This window comes from Lycium barbarum, chromosome 8, assembly GCF_019175385.1.
Source record: "Lycium barbarum isolate Lr01 chromosome 8, ASM1917538v2, whole genome shotgun sequence".
NCBI lineage: Eukaryota > Viridiplantae > Streptophyta > Magnoliopsida > Solanales > Solanaceae > Lycium > Lycium barbarum.
The window spans coordinates 116,782,517-116,795,510 of NC_083344.1; the positions used below are offsets into that span (position 1 = coordinate 116,782,517).

A 12,994-nucleotide genomic window follows, 5' to 3' on the forward strand; every position below is an offset into this window, starting at 1 on the left:
TTAAAACTTCATGGAATTTGATGGGAAAGTCATGTAATTATGAGGACTTCTGGGACTATACATATTATAACATTCATGTTGTTAGAACTTTCGGAACTTGTGGATATGTTGTACTCGGGGGCGGAGCTACATAAGTTGATCCGAACCCCCTTCGGCGAAAAAAATTACTATTTATATACGGTTATTTTTTTTATATGTATATATAGTAGATGTTAAATTCGCTTTGACTTCTTCGCATGTTTACTTTTTTATTTTTTGAACCCTCAGTAAAAATCCTAGCTTCACCATTGGTTGTACTCCCTTCGCCCAAAAAAAAAAGTCTTACTTTCCTTATTAGTATGTCTCAAAAAGATTGACATATTTCTATATTTAGAAAAACAATTGAACTTTATGAGATGATTTACTGCCACATAAATATCTAAAACTTATTTTAGATCACATATTTTAAAAGTTTTCCTTTATTTCTTAAATTTCGTGTCAAGTCAAGCTAAGATAATCTTTATGGAACGGAGGGAGTATTATTTAGGTGGGTGTAAAAGCTAAAAGGAAAGTGTTAAATTAATTATGTTTTAATACTATAAAAGTGTATTAGCCTTTTGAAAATAGATTAATAGAAAAATAATGTCACATGTAGCGCAACGGAGTCGGTAGCTAAAATGCCAGATGTAACTTTTTCAAAATCAACAACTAAAACTAAAATATTGACCCAACTATAAATATACCAAATTGGAGGGTCTCTCTGCCCCGCCAACTCCTTCAACAAACCAAGGCTATTTCTGCAAACATTTACAGGTAAGTTCATCAAATTCTCACATAATAATGGTCAATATGTGACTAGGTTTTCAATAATAATATGCTTAATAAACTAGCACCCTTTACCTTATAATTACAGTACAGTAATCTTCTAGCTTGTAAGTCAAGCATATACTGAAATTGTAAATATCTAAAAAATTAGTCATAAGTTTAACCATTTGGCTCTAGTTGGTAAATATTTGTCTTGGGGTTTTCGGTTTTTTTTTTTTTTTAGTGGGTAAATATTTGTCTCTAGTTGCTAACATGTAAAGTCATATTTGGCATTTTAGCTAATTTGACATGCCCAAATGTATTTTTAGTCAGATTTTAATGGATTTTGAGCCAAATTTATTTTTTGAATGACCAGTCATTAGTTAATTGATTTTAAAGTGACAAAAAATAAATTAGCCCCTTATCATTGATCAGTTGCATTTGATGTTAGAGAACGTAATGATGGAGTTAAAATGATTTGAAGTGAGCTAATATATAAAAACATTGGATTTGATATCATTAGTGTATTTAGATTTATATTAAACTTTGTATTATTACAGATAACGGTCGAGAATCGAGATTAATATTAGAAGAAAATGTGTAGATAGATGTACTTTATACAAGAAATTGGTTATAGATACTTTTAGGGATTCAAATTGAGTATTTTCTCTAAGCTGGTTGAGATATTGTGTATTCTAATTTAATGCTATTGCTGTTTCTTTTAAACTGAAAAAGTAATAAGTAGTGCATATTGTGCATTGTGTGGCCTCTTATGTCTTAACAATGGTGTAAAAGTGCTTGTATACTATTGAGAACCACATGTGTAAACTTTATTAGTGTGAAAACCTTGATGTATGGAATAAGTGATAAGTAACATTTCCTGACATGATGTCCACTTTTTTTTTTTAAATGTTTTGTTCCCTTTTAGCTTGTTTATGGTGAAAGTTTTTTCTTTGGTTTAATCTTTGGCAGCGGAAAGTGCAAGTGAATACGGAAACCGATAGGAGAACTTCATGAAGAAATATCACTATATACTTGTGTTGCTATTTTTTGGCTCAGTTCTGTCGTCAATATTACTCCTGAAGCATCTTGAGCACGAGGAGGTTAGTTCTTAACCAACAGTTTGTTGTATTGTTCCTAACTCTCATTGTTTCAGCTCCTTTTTCTTTTATGGTAGGATGAGTTTAATGCTTAAAAGGAGTGTGAGTTCAATATGACTTGATTGTAATATTTCTGATATCAATGTTATGACCAATTTTATGTAATCATTCATTTCCCTAGTGGAAGAATGAAAATGAAAGAATAATAAACCGTACCAGTAAATGAGGACACTAGGATAAAGGGTGTTCAAGCTAGGACTTTCATGGATGAAATTCTTAGTTTTCTTTTGAAGAATCGATTTGGAGTTGGTCTTCGAGATGAAATCAACTTCATTTGGCTGTTTTCGAAAATAGAACTTTTAAAACCAAATGCCATTTAAAGAAGCTTTGGTGCTCATGCTATTTCATTCAATCATGTGACACTTGCATCTCAGTTTTAGATTGCAGAGGAAACATATTCTTCTTAATCTAATTCGTTATATTGATATCTATAAAAGTAATAATATTACGAGGTGGATTATATTGATGAAGAACTACTATTCAAGGTATTACAGTGTAGCTATGAAATTAAAGAAGCAACGTAGTTCTGTATATGTTAAATCTTTTCAGTGGTGACTTAGGAGGATTCTATTTTCTGGGAGGGGGAAGTGTTTGTCTTATTCTCAACAGATGGTTGTATTTTCTCTTTGTCATGGATACCTCGTTTTATGTAAATTCTCAGATTAGCTTCCAAGAGTTCAAAAACAAGCTACTTGAACCAGGTCACGTTGATCGAATTGTTGTTGCTAACAAAGAAGTAGCCACAGTTTATATAAGGAGTTCTTCACCTGGTAATAATCAAACTTGTGATGACACAGTTCAAGGTCCTACAAATGGTAGTAGAAACCTGAGCCACCACAAATACTATTTCAACATTGGGAGTGTTGAGTCATTTGAGCAGAAGCTTAAGGAAGCACAAGAAGCCTTTGGCATAGACCCTCACAATTATGTCCCCGTGGTATATGTTAATGAGTTGGATTGGCTCCCAGAAACGATGAAGTTTGGTGCAACAGTATTGCTTCTAGCTATCATGTATTATATGGATTTGGGAGGTGTTCGTGGACTACTTAATATTGGTAAAGTGCATTTCAGGAAGATGGACAAAAATGCAAAGAACAAGGTGCGAATTAGTTCCCATTATTGGTGCAGTTTCAAAACAACCAACAGTTTTTTCTTATTTCGTGATTAGTTGGAAATTAACGTCAGTAGGCACTTTTATGGTACAGGTCTTCTTCAAGGATGTGGCTGGATGTGACGAGGCTAAGCAAGAAATCATGGAGTTTGTCCACTTCCTTAAGAATCCCAAGAAATATGAGGAGTTAGGAGCCAAAATTCCTAAGGGTGCTCTTTTAGTGGGTCCTCCTGGGACTGGAAAGACACTTCTAGCTAAAGCTACAGCAGGAGAGTCTGATGTACCTTTCATCTCTATTTCTGGTTCAGATTTTTTGGAGATGTTTGTTGGTATTGGACCAGCTAGAGTTAGGAGCTTATTTCGGGAGGCAAGACGATGTGCACCTAGTATTATTTTCATCGATGAGATTGATGCAATTGGTGGAACAAGAGGGAGGGGAGGCTATTCTGGAGGAAATGATGAACGTGAAAGAACTTTAAATCAACTGCTTGTAGAATTGGATGGATTTGCAACCACATCTGAGGTAGTTGTACTTGCGGGCACAAATAGATTTGATATATTAGACAAAGCCTTGTTAAGGCCTGGTCGATTTGATCGCCAGATTACAATTGACAAACCAGACATAAAAGGTCGTGAGCAGATTTTCACAATCTATCTGAACAAGTTGAAAATTGATCAAGAGGCAGCATTCTATTCACAGAGGCTTGCTGCTCTAACACCAGGATTTGCTGGAGCAGACATTGCAAATGTTTGTAATGAAGCTGCTTTGGTTGCTGCTAGGAGTGAGAGTACCAAAATCAAAATGCAACATTTTGAGGCAGCAATAGACAGGGTGATTGGTGGTCTAGAGAAGAAGAACAAGGTATCCAACCTCCTCACTTTTTTCTTGAGATGCTGTTATAAATTGCAATCCTGTAGGTTCTATTAAGACTTGCAAACGGCAAAAAACCTTATGCTTGAATATATAATTTATGATTTTTTTGCTTTCTGCAGGTCATAAGCAAGCTGGAAAGGAGGACAATTGCCTATCATGAATCTGGTCATGCTGTTGCTGGTTGGTTCTTGGAACATGCAGAACCATTACTTAAAGTGTCAATTATTCCTCGTGGTACAGCAGCACTAGGATTTGCTCAATATGTTCACAGTGAAAATCTTTTAATGACCAAGGAGCAGCTATTTGATATGACATGTATGACTCTCGGTGGACGAGCTGCTGAGCAGGTAAATTTATCAACTGTCTCCTTGCTTTCACATATTTTCCCTACAGCACTATCAGTTAATCTTTTGGAAAAATCTCATCATGCTGGATGCATATGCAAACTACTGCTGCCAAAGACTGTTAGAGCGTCCCCCCATTGTTGTGAAAAATAGGTTGCTGTCTCCTTATATGGTCTTGGTAGGGCTGGCAAAACTGCTAAAAAAATTAAGTAACCATCCAATCGACCTGTTAGATATGGGTTGGATAACTGACTATTTTAAAAGGGATCAAATATGGATATTATCCACTAAAAATGGATAGCCATATTATCAATACTTATTTGTCTGCTTATTAATTTTCATGAGTTCTTGTTTTTTGGGAGACTAAGCTTATTTTGGCTTGTGTTCACACCTGACTATTCCTGAAATCATGGATAATATGGATAGGTTAACCCCTTTTTTTTATCCGTGTTAAATAAGGGGAGGTCGGATATTTTATTCGCTTTTGTTTAACCTGTTGCCTACATATCCGATCCGATCAGCCTGTTTGCCACTCCTAGGTCTTGGATAATCCTTGCATTGTACTTCAAGATGATTCCTATGACATTCTCTTTAGGAAATAAGAAATCAGTTTATTTGGGAAGGCAATGCTAGTAAGAGAAAGATGCATTTAGTCAAATGGCAAGTGCCATTAAATGACAAAAAAGGTGGAGGCCTAGGTGTGAGAAATTTGAAATTGCACAATATGAGCTTGCTTCTTAAATAGTTATGGAGGTACATACTGGGAGGGAATGATATATGGAAGAAATTGATCAATGCTATTTATGGTAATAATGGTGAGTGGAGACCTTCACATTTACACCAGAATGCTAGGTGAGACTTATGGAGATGTATTACTCCCTCCGTCCCAATTAATTTGATATAGTTTGACTGAGCACGGATTTTGAGAAAGAAAGGAAGACTTTTGAAACTTGTGATATAAAATAAGCCATAGTGTATTTGTGTGGCTGTAATCATTTCATTAAGGGTAAAAGGGGAAGTTTTTAGTTAAATTATTTCTAAATATAGAAATGTATCATTTTTTTTGGGACAGACTAAAGACGAAAGTGTATCACATAAATTGGGACAAAGGATGTGGTAAATATGGGAAGAATTTTTAGAATATATTAAACTAGAAGTTGGGAATGGCCAGAGAATCAAATTTTGGACAGATTTATGGATAGGGGAGGAAAGCTTGAAGTCAAAATTCACTAATCTGTTCAATTGTTCTATAAACGAGGCTGGAACTATTGCGGATTCTTATTCAGATTCAGGATGGCATATTGAACTTAGAAGAAACTTGAATGATTGGGAGATTGAAGATTACTGTCTACTACTTAAACATTAAATTCAGTCTCTATTGATCATAGGAAGGTGGATCCGCTAATCTGGGAAAGTGGTGAAGGGAAAAAAAATTCAGTTAAAAGTTGCTATGATTTGTTAATAAAGAAGTCAAGTGATGGAGTTGATAATTGGCCCTGAAGGATGATTTGGAAGACAAAAGCTCCAGTAAAGGTAGCATGCTTTGGTTGGATAGCAACTTGGGAGGCATGTTTGACTCAAGATAATTTGCAGAAAAGAGGTTTTAGCTTATGTAATAGATGTTATCTATGTGAAAGAACTTAGGAAACAATAAATCATATCTTCCTGCACTGTTGGGAACTATTTTTAAGCATATGTGGTGTATTGTGGATGATGCCACAGACTGTGAGGAGCCTCTTGGTTGAATGGCAATCCCAAAGGGTACCCAGAAAGCTGAAGCAAATATGGAGGACCATCCTATTGTGCATCTTTTGGACCTTATGGCTTGAAAGGAACAAGGCTTGTTTTGAAGGGCATAGGAATCATATTTCTAGAATTAAGAATGAGTGTATGCACAACCTATATTATTGGTGTAAGCGTAGTTCTCCAGTGAATGTGCATCAGTTTTTGGATTTTCTAGATTTGTTGGAAGGGATGTAAGTCTCGTTTCTTGTTCTGGGTTGTTTTCTGTAATGTTTTGTACCATCTTGGTACCTTATAAATAAACTTTTACCTGATTAAAAAAAATGACATTCTCTTTAGGAAATCACCTTTTTTGATAATCTGCTCTGCCCCTACACTTGAAAGAAATAGTTAGCCCCTAGAAGGTGAATCCCTTATGACATGAATTACTTGTGTTATGGTTATGCTCGACTATTTTAGGCCCTTTTTGCTGTCATAACATGAATGAGTAGTTCACTAGGCGTATTTAAGAAAACAGTGTCATGCACCAACTTTTACAGGGTAACATGCCTAAATGCATACATCCTAAATGATTCCGAGTGTGTTTGGTCATGTTCAATTCTCTGCTTTTCAACCCAAAGAAAAACTGTGCAATGTAGTAGGCCATATATAACAACTCTGATTCGTAACCTAAAACGAAACTTCACATATAATACGTCGTCGTTGGACAAAATCTAGTCACTATGTACCTTAATGAAAATGCAGTCTCTTTAAATCTTTAATAGCAGCTTTCTTTTAGTTTTCACTAAATCAAATTTTTACAATGTTAATATGGATATTAACTACTTAATTTTGAGTAGATTTTGATTGGAAAAATCTCAACCGGAGCTCAAGATGATTTGGAGAAAGTGACCAAGATGACATATGCCCAGGTAGCAGTCTACGGTTTCAGCGACAAAGTTGGTCTTCTTTCTTTTCCGCAGAGAGAAGATACAGTTGAGACATCAAAGCCCTACAGTAGCAAGACGGCAGCGCTCATTGATGATGAAGTTAGAGAATGGGTAGCCAGGGCATATGAACGTACTCTACAACTTATAGAGGAACACAGAGAACATGTAGCTCACATTGCAGAATTGCTACTTGAAAAGGAGGTCCTTCATCAAGAAGATCTGGTCCGGGTATTGGGTGAACGCCTGTTGGAGGGTAGTGAAGCCACAAACTATTAGGGGTCGTTTGGTTTGAAGAGAAGTTATGATGGGATAAGTTATGTTGGGATTAATTATACTGGAATTAGTTATGTTGGGATAAGTTATCCTAGTATTATTTCTTATTGATTGTTTGGTTTGTTGTTTTAAAAGTGACATGCATTGCATACTTTTTAAGAAATTACAAAAATACCCCCCACCTTATGTAGTAGAAAGATAGTTTGAGAGACTTCAGGGTTATTCTTGTCATTTTCATTGTTTTATCCTGGGATAAGTTATCCTGGAACTGCTATTCCACCCTCTGCCAGGGATAACTTATCCCAGCACTATTTTTAATCCTGGGATAACTTATCTCAGGATTAGTAACCAAACAAGAAATATAGTGATACTAAATTTTTATCCTAGGATTATTCTTCCCTATCCGTCATACCAAACGTCCCCTTACAAATTCAAGCAAGGATTCGAAGAAGAGAACGGAGAAACTAAGGATATCCCAGTCAGCGTTGTCAAAGGTGAAAAAGCGCAAGAAAGAATAGAGAAAAGCACAAGGTATGTTGGGCTTTAAGCTTAGGAAATGTGCAATTAAAGGATGCCATCTAGTAAAGAAAGGTGCAATGAAGAAAACAAATATATGGACAAGATAATAGCAAAAACAATTATATGAATAAGATAATAGCAAAAACCAAGTACAAAGTGTGTCTATCAAGTTCAGAAATGCAATGGTGCAGCTTTTAGTTTCTTTTGTTATTCCTTCGAGCTTTGAGTTTCTAATTCAGGTTAAATGACTAGTTCTCTTTTGTCAAGTTTCTTGATTCCTTTTCCTTATAAGTGAAAAGCTTATTCATAAACGCGTTAGGAATTGCAACAAGGGGATTGTCTTGGTATAATCGTGGGCTCACATATTGTAAATGACAATGCAGAGTAGCGACTTTCTAGTTACTTCATATTTTAGAAAATTGTCAAAATTACTAGCCCTGATGTTAGCAACACAAATTTGGGTAGTCCTTGAATGATTTATCAGGAAAAAACAAAAAAACAAAAAAAAAGAGTAAAAATTAATATAGCCCGTGTTTCTTCTTACATGCATGCATAAATTCTTGTGTTTATAGTTTCTTCTTTACATACATGCATAAATATGAACAAGAATTCAGAGCATAAGTTTACATGCATGCATAAAAGAATTTATGCTCTGCATCAAAAGTACTGAATGTAAATAAATTTGGCACTGCATCCAACATGGTTTTGCTAACTTTTTAATTAAATGAATACATATATACATTATGTTTTTCTTATAAAACATACTATACAGGCAATAGATTGATTGAATCGCTTGAAAAGTAATTCAAAGTAAACATCACCTTACGATGGAAGAAAAGTCATATGAAAACCCCACAGTTCTAAATCTGAACATGTGTACTAACTGAATTGTGATGCAAGACCGACACCGATTATGTAAAATCGTGTGTACGTTACTAGTGATAAGTAGTAATTTTCTAAATATTAAGTAGAGAATATTTTACAAGAAGTATTCCCTCACATTTCCTAGACGCATAATATTCTTTTTACTCATTTTGAATGTAACCAAGACGCATTTTGAACCCACACACTCTGCATCTCCGTATCTAAACTAGGTCATGTGCTTGCTGGAGTTGTTTTTGCCTTCTAAGAAACTCCTCTCGTTGCTCGTGCCCGAATTGAGCCAATTGTTGCAGAGTTTCCCTGTAAAAGAGCATAAGATATTTCACTACATCAATTGGGGCCAAAATTCTTGGAGTGCACTAAATAATTGTTACACTGTCAGATTTAGTTGACCTACGGCAACAAGTAACCTACCTACCAACCCTGATATAGTAACTAGGACAATATAGTGTAGTAGCCTGCTATAGACACATTCGTGGTGTAAACAATATATATAACTTAAACTCAAATTCGTCAAGGAACATAAGAACCACACAAGTAATCCTTGATGGTTTTTACCTGATTAATCCTTGCTGGTTTTTACCTGATCTCTTCAAGTGCTTGAGACTGAAATTTGTTGAGGAGTTGAAGGCCATCAAGAGCTTCAGATTGTCCATCCAAAAGTTTTTTCTTTTTTATACAAAGCTTGGCCATCAATATTCCCAGTATCATCAGCTTTACTCTGCAATTTATCCTCCCCTACTTGTAGTATGTTCTGTATTTTTTCTTCTGCAAATTCACCAGAATCCTTCAAACTATTCAGCAACCTCTCTAGTTCATGCTTCCATGCATCCCTTCTGCAATTATATTACTATAAAGAAAGCATAAGAAGTCAATTCATTAACTTTCACTAAAAGGGTAGTTCAGTGGACAAAGCATCCTGCATTCACGCAAGGTCCAGTGAAGGGCCACACCCCACTGGGGTGTGATGTAGGCATTATAATATATATATATATATATATATATATATATATATCAAGAAACAAAAGAACCACACAAGTAATTTTTGTCCTTGATGGTTTTACCTGCTCTCTTCGAGTTCAAGGCCATCAAGGGCTTCGGATTGTCCATCCAAAAGTTGTTTATGTTTATCCAAAGCTTGGCCAGCCATATTTTCAATATCATCGTTTACCCGGCCTTCAATGTTCTTTGAAGTCTCTGCTGCTTGTTGAGTTCAAACATCAATAGAGGCTAAAGATTCTTGAACATATTTCGAGTTTTGTAATAGCACCTTCTCCCCTACTTGTTGTATGTTCTCTATTTTTTCTTCAGCAAATTCACCAGAATCCTTCAAACTATTCAGCAACCTCTCTAGTTCATGCTTCCATGCATCCATCCTGCAATGATATTATTATTATAAAGAAAACATAAGAAGTCAACTCATTAACTTTCACTAAAAGGGCAGCCCGGTGGACAAAACATCCCACGTTCACACAAGATCCATGGAAGGGCCGCATCTTAGAGGGGGTGTGATGTAGGCAGCCTACCCTGATACAACACACAAGTAGCAGAGGCGAATTTAAACGCAATTTTTTTTTCCATGTTTAAATCATTTTAGGTTTTGATGCATCTTTTGTTAGTAGTGATAGCAAGAATGTCAGTGGGTTTTATGATTAATAAAAACAGAGATTTTAGTTACTTCGATTCATCGCCTGAGGGATTATCTTTTAAGTTGTCTTCCCTTTAGTGTTTTAAAAGAAATATAATTCAATTTCTTTTTCTTAAAACTTGAGATTTGGTTAAGGGAGGAGCGGCTCCATCCACTGCACCACATCCTTTAATGGTCGTTTCCTTTCATTCATTATTTATTTATTTTAACCTTTTTTGAGAAAAAAGAAATAATTTATATTGTTTTTTTTAATTATTTGTAGATACACTAACTAGTATATACCAATCCTGCTTCGCGCAGCCACAAAAAAAAATGTAATTGAATATCAATGTCAAACTTTTTTAAAATTCAAATATTTAGTAATCGAATGTATCCTTTTTATGATTTTTGCAATCTTTTCATGATGTTTTTCACATTCTACAAAAAGATTTGACAAAAAGAATACCTCCAATAAAAAAATTTCAAAAAAAAAAAAAAAAGAAACAAAAGAAATAGGAAAAAAAAAGGGAAAAGGTTTGGCGAAAATGTGAAACAAAAAAAAAACTCAATCTAAATGTTTACATCATCAATCAATGAAAGAAAATACTTGTATTTGTGTTGAAGGTTTTGTCTTTTTGCGCTTTTAGAACATTTTGGGGCCCCCTCTTTTCTTGAAAGATTTAACTCTAATTACTCACAATCATGCACTAATTTATCTTGTAGAGCATATTTGAAGATCAAATAAATTCTTACTACGGGGCATTGTTGTATATATATTCTTTGAACTGAAATTTATGAAGAAAAAATGAAATGTAAGATCGAATGTGAACAGAAAGAGTGTGATATTACATTTATTTCACTCTTTGTGACCTTTCCTCTCGTCATGAACCCAATAGACATAGAAGGGGTACAATTTCCTTGCATTAGATACAAATCAAGATTATTTTTCATGTTAGCTCCAAAGTGACATTTTTTTTTTAATTACATATAGGGAGGGGTAGGGGAAATGGGGGAGGGATTACAACGTGAGAATTCGAACCCTCACCAACAAGGTGAAAATTGAGATAGTTAATCAACTGAGCTGCTAGATCCCTACTCTCCAAAGTGACATTATCATCGGTTCCAAAATTTAATCACACACTTCACTAATTTTCAAATTAAAATTAAAAAGCATTTAACAAAATGTACTTCAGAATAAATAATTCACCAACACATCAATACTCAGATTACACAAAATTAACTCCATTCAAATGGACCTCTATTTTCATTCATGCTAATCCTTTGTCAGTCTATTTTTGAACCTGTCGTATTACACAAACACCAAAAAATTGCCAGTAAAAATGATGACATCATAAAGTTGTTTCTTCGTTATTTCTAAATAGTTAGTATTTCCATACGGTTGTTAAGTTAAGAACATTATTGAAAACTGGAGAAGAATCACGAAAGCCAAGAGAAATATGGTAGATTTATTAAACACTATTAAAAAAATCTCTATTTTTCCACTAAAAAATGTCAGTGGTTATTTCTCACTGAATGTCGGTGAGAAAACTTTAAATAGCAGTATTTTCATACGGAAAAAGTATGAAGTTTCTCATCGTTTCAGTGGAAATCTATTTCCCACCATGTGTTTTCCCACTGAACTGGTTCGAGAGAATGAGGTGGGAAAATCATGTTTTGTAGCCCAAATGTCGATGGGAAAAACATCTTTTTCTAGTAGTGAAACCTATACTTACATAAAATTAAATACTCCCTCCGTTTCATAATAAGTGGTGCTTTTAGCTTGAGTACACGCTTAAGAAAACACTCACTCCTAAAAAGTATGAAGTGTTTTTACTAACTTATCCTCAATCAAATGCTTTGAGAAAAAAGAAGAAGAAGTAGATCTCTAATGATTTATTGGTTATGTAAAACTTCATGTATCTAAGTAAGGGTAAAACTGGAAGAAAAAAATAAATGTCTTCTTGATTCTATGAAACACCACTTATTTTGAAATAAAATGAAAAATTATAAACACCATTTATTATTGAAAGTACATCACATCTCCTACTAAATACGACAAATATAACAAAACCTCCATTTATCTCATCTATTTGTACAAACGTCGACCTCATTACTAACAGGAGCTAAACATATTAAAAAGTATACGAAATGGTGACAGGGATGATGAAAAATAAAAAGACCATACATGTTCATGCTTACTTCTTGGACATAAATAAATGGTTATGAAAAGACCATACAATGAAGGGATTGAAATGAGTGAGAGTCTTTAATTAGGAGGTACGACCATTCGACGAAAGTTTGGAACGAAAATTGTGAGTAAATGCACCATTTCTTGGTTCCATCTGTATAGTCACTGTTGAATTCATACTTATTGAAAAGTTGCAATTCAGCCTTAGTTGAAAAGGTTGGTTTTGGGAGAATTCTCTGAAAGGGTACTTCTAGTCTTACTTAGGCACTTGACATATTTAAGAGAGTTAAATGAGTGATTTTTAGTTTTTTTCCATAGCACAAAAATGAGAAAAATATATTTTTTTTTAAAAAAGGCCCCAAAAAAAGGAAGAGAAAAATGCTAATTGTGTTTTTTGGCCAAAAAGAAGTGTCACCTCACTTGATCTGTATTGCCACAAATATATATCTTTGATAGATTAATATTCTTTTGATGTTTAAAAGTTTTATGCTTTTGAGGTCTTTGGGAAGAAAGGTACTCCCCTCGGTTCATAATAAGTGTCCACTTAGTCGTTTTATTTTG

At 34.5% G+C, this 12,994-nt stretch overlaps 1 protein-coding gene across 3 annotated transcripts; it reads left to right on the plus strand.

The window, feature by feature from the left end:
- Positions 1-644: 644 nt before the first annotated feature.
- LOC132606850 (ATP-dependent zinc metalloprotease FTSH 8, mitochondrial-like) lies at positions 645-7,414 on the plus strand. 3 transcript variants are annotated; one of them, XM_060320503.1, is made up of 6 exons: positions 645-792; positions 1,756-1,886; positions 2,605-3,042; positions 3,149-3,916; positions 4,048-4,275; positions 6,855-7,414. In XM_060320503.1, the coding sequence occupies exons 2-6, from the start codon at positions 1,797-1,799 to the stop codon at positions 7,218-7,220; spliced, it is 1,890 nt and encodes a 629-aa protein (XP_060176486.1). In that variant the 5' UTR covers positions 645-792; positions 1,756-1,796; the 3' UTR covers positions 7,221-7,414. The 3 variants fall into 3 exon arrangements, with proteins under 3 accessions (XP_060176486.1, XP_060176487.1, XP_060176488.1); XM_060320504.1 differs by lacking the exon at positions 645-792 and adding an exon at positions 890-911; XM_060320505.1 differs by lacking the exon at positions 645-792 and having other exon boundaries at positions 1,753-1,886; positions 2,741-3,042.
- Positions 7,415-12,994: the final 5,580 nt, after the last annotated feature.

Bases quoted from the DNA above. Each gene is read 5' to 3' on its own strand.
- LOC132606850 (XM_060320503.1), top strand. From the start codon at position 1,797: ATGAAGAAATATCACTATATACTTGTGTTGCTATTTTTTGGCTCAGTT. The intron at 1,887-2,604 runs GTTAGTTCTTAA...GTAAATTCTCAG, and splicing joins AGCATCTTGAGCACGAGGAG to ATTAGCTTCCAAGAGTTCAA. The intron at 4,276-6,854 runs GTAAATTTATCA...AATTTTGAGTAG, and splicing joins GTGGACGAGCTGCTGAGCAG to ATTTTGATTGGAAAAATCTC.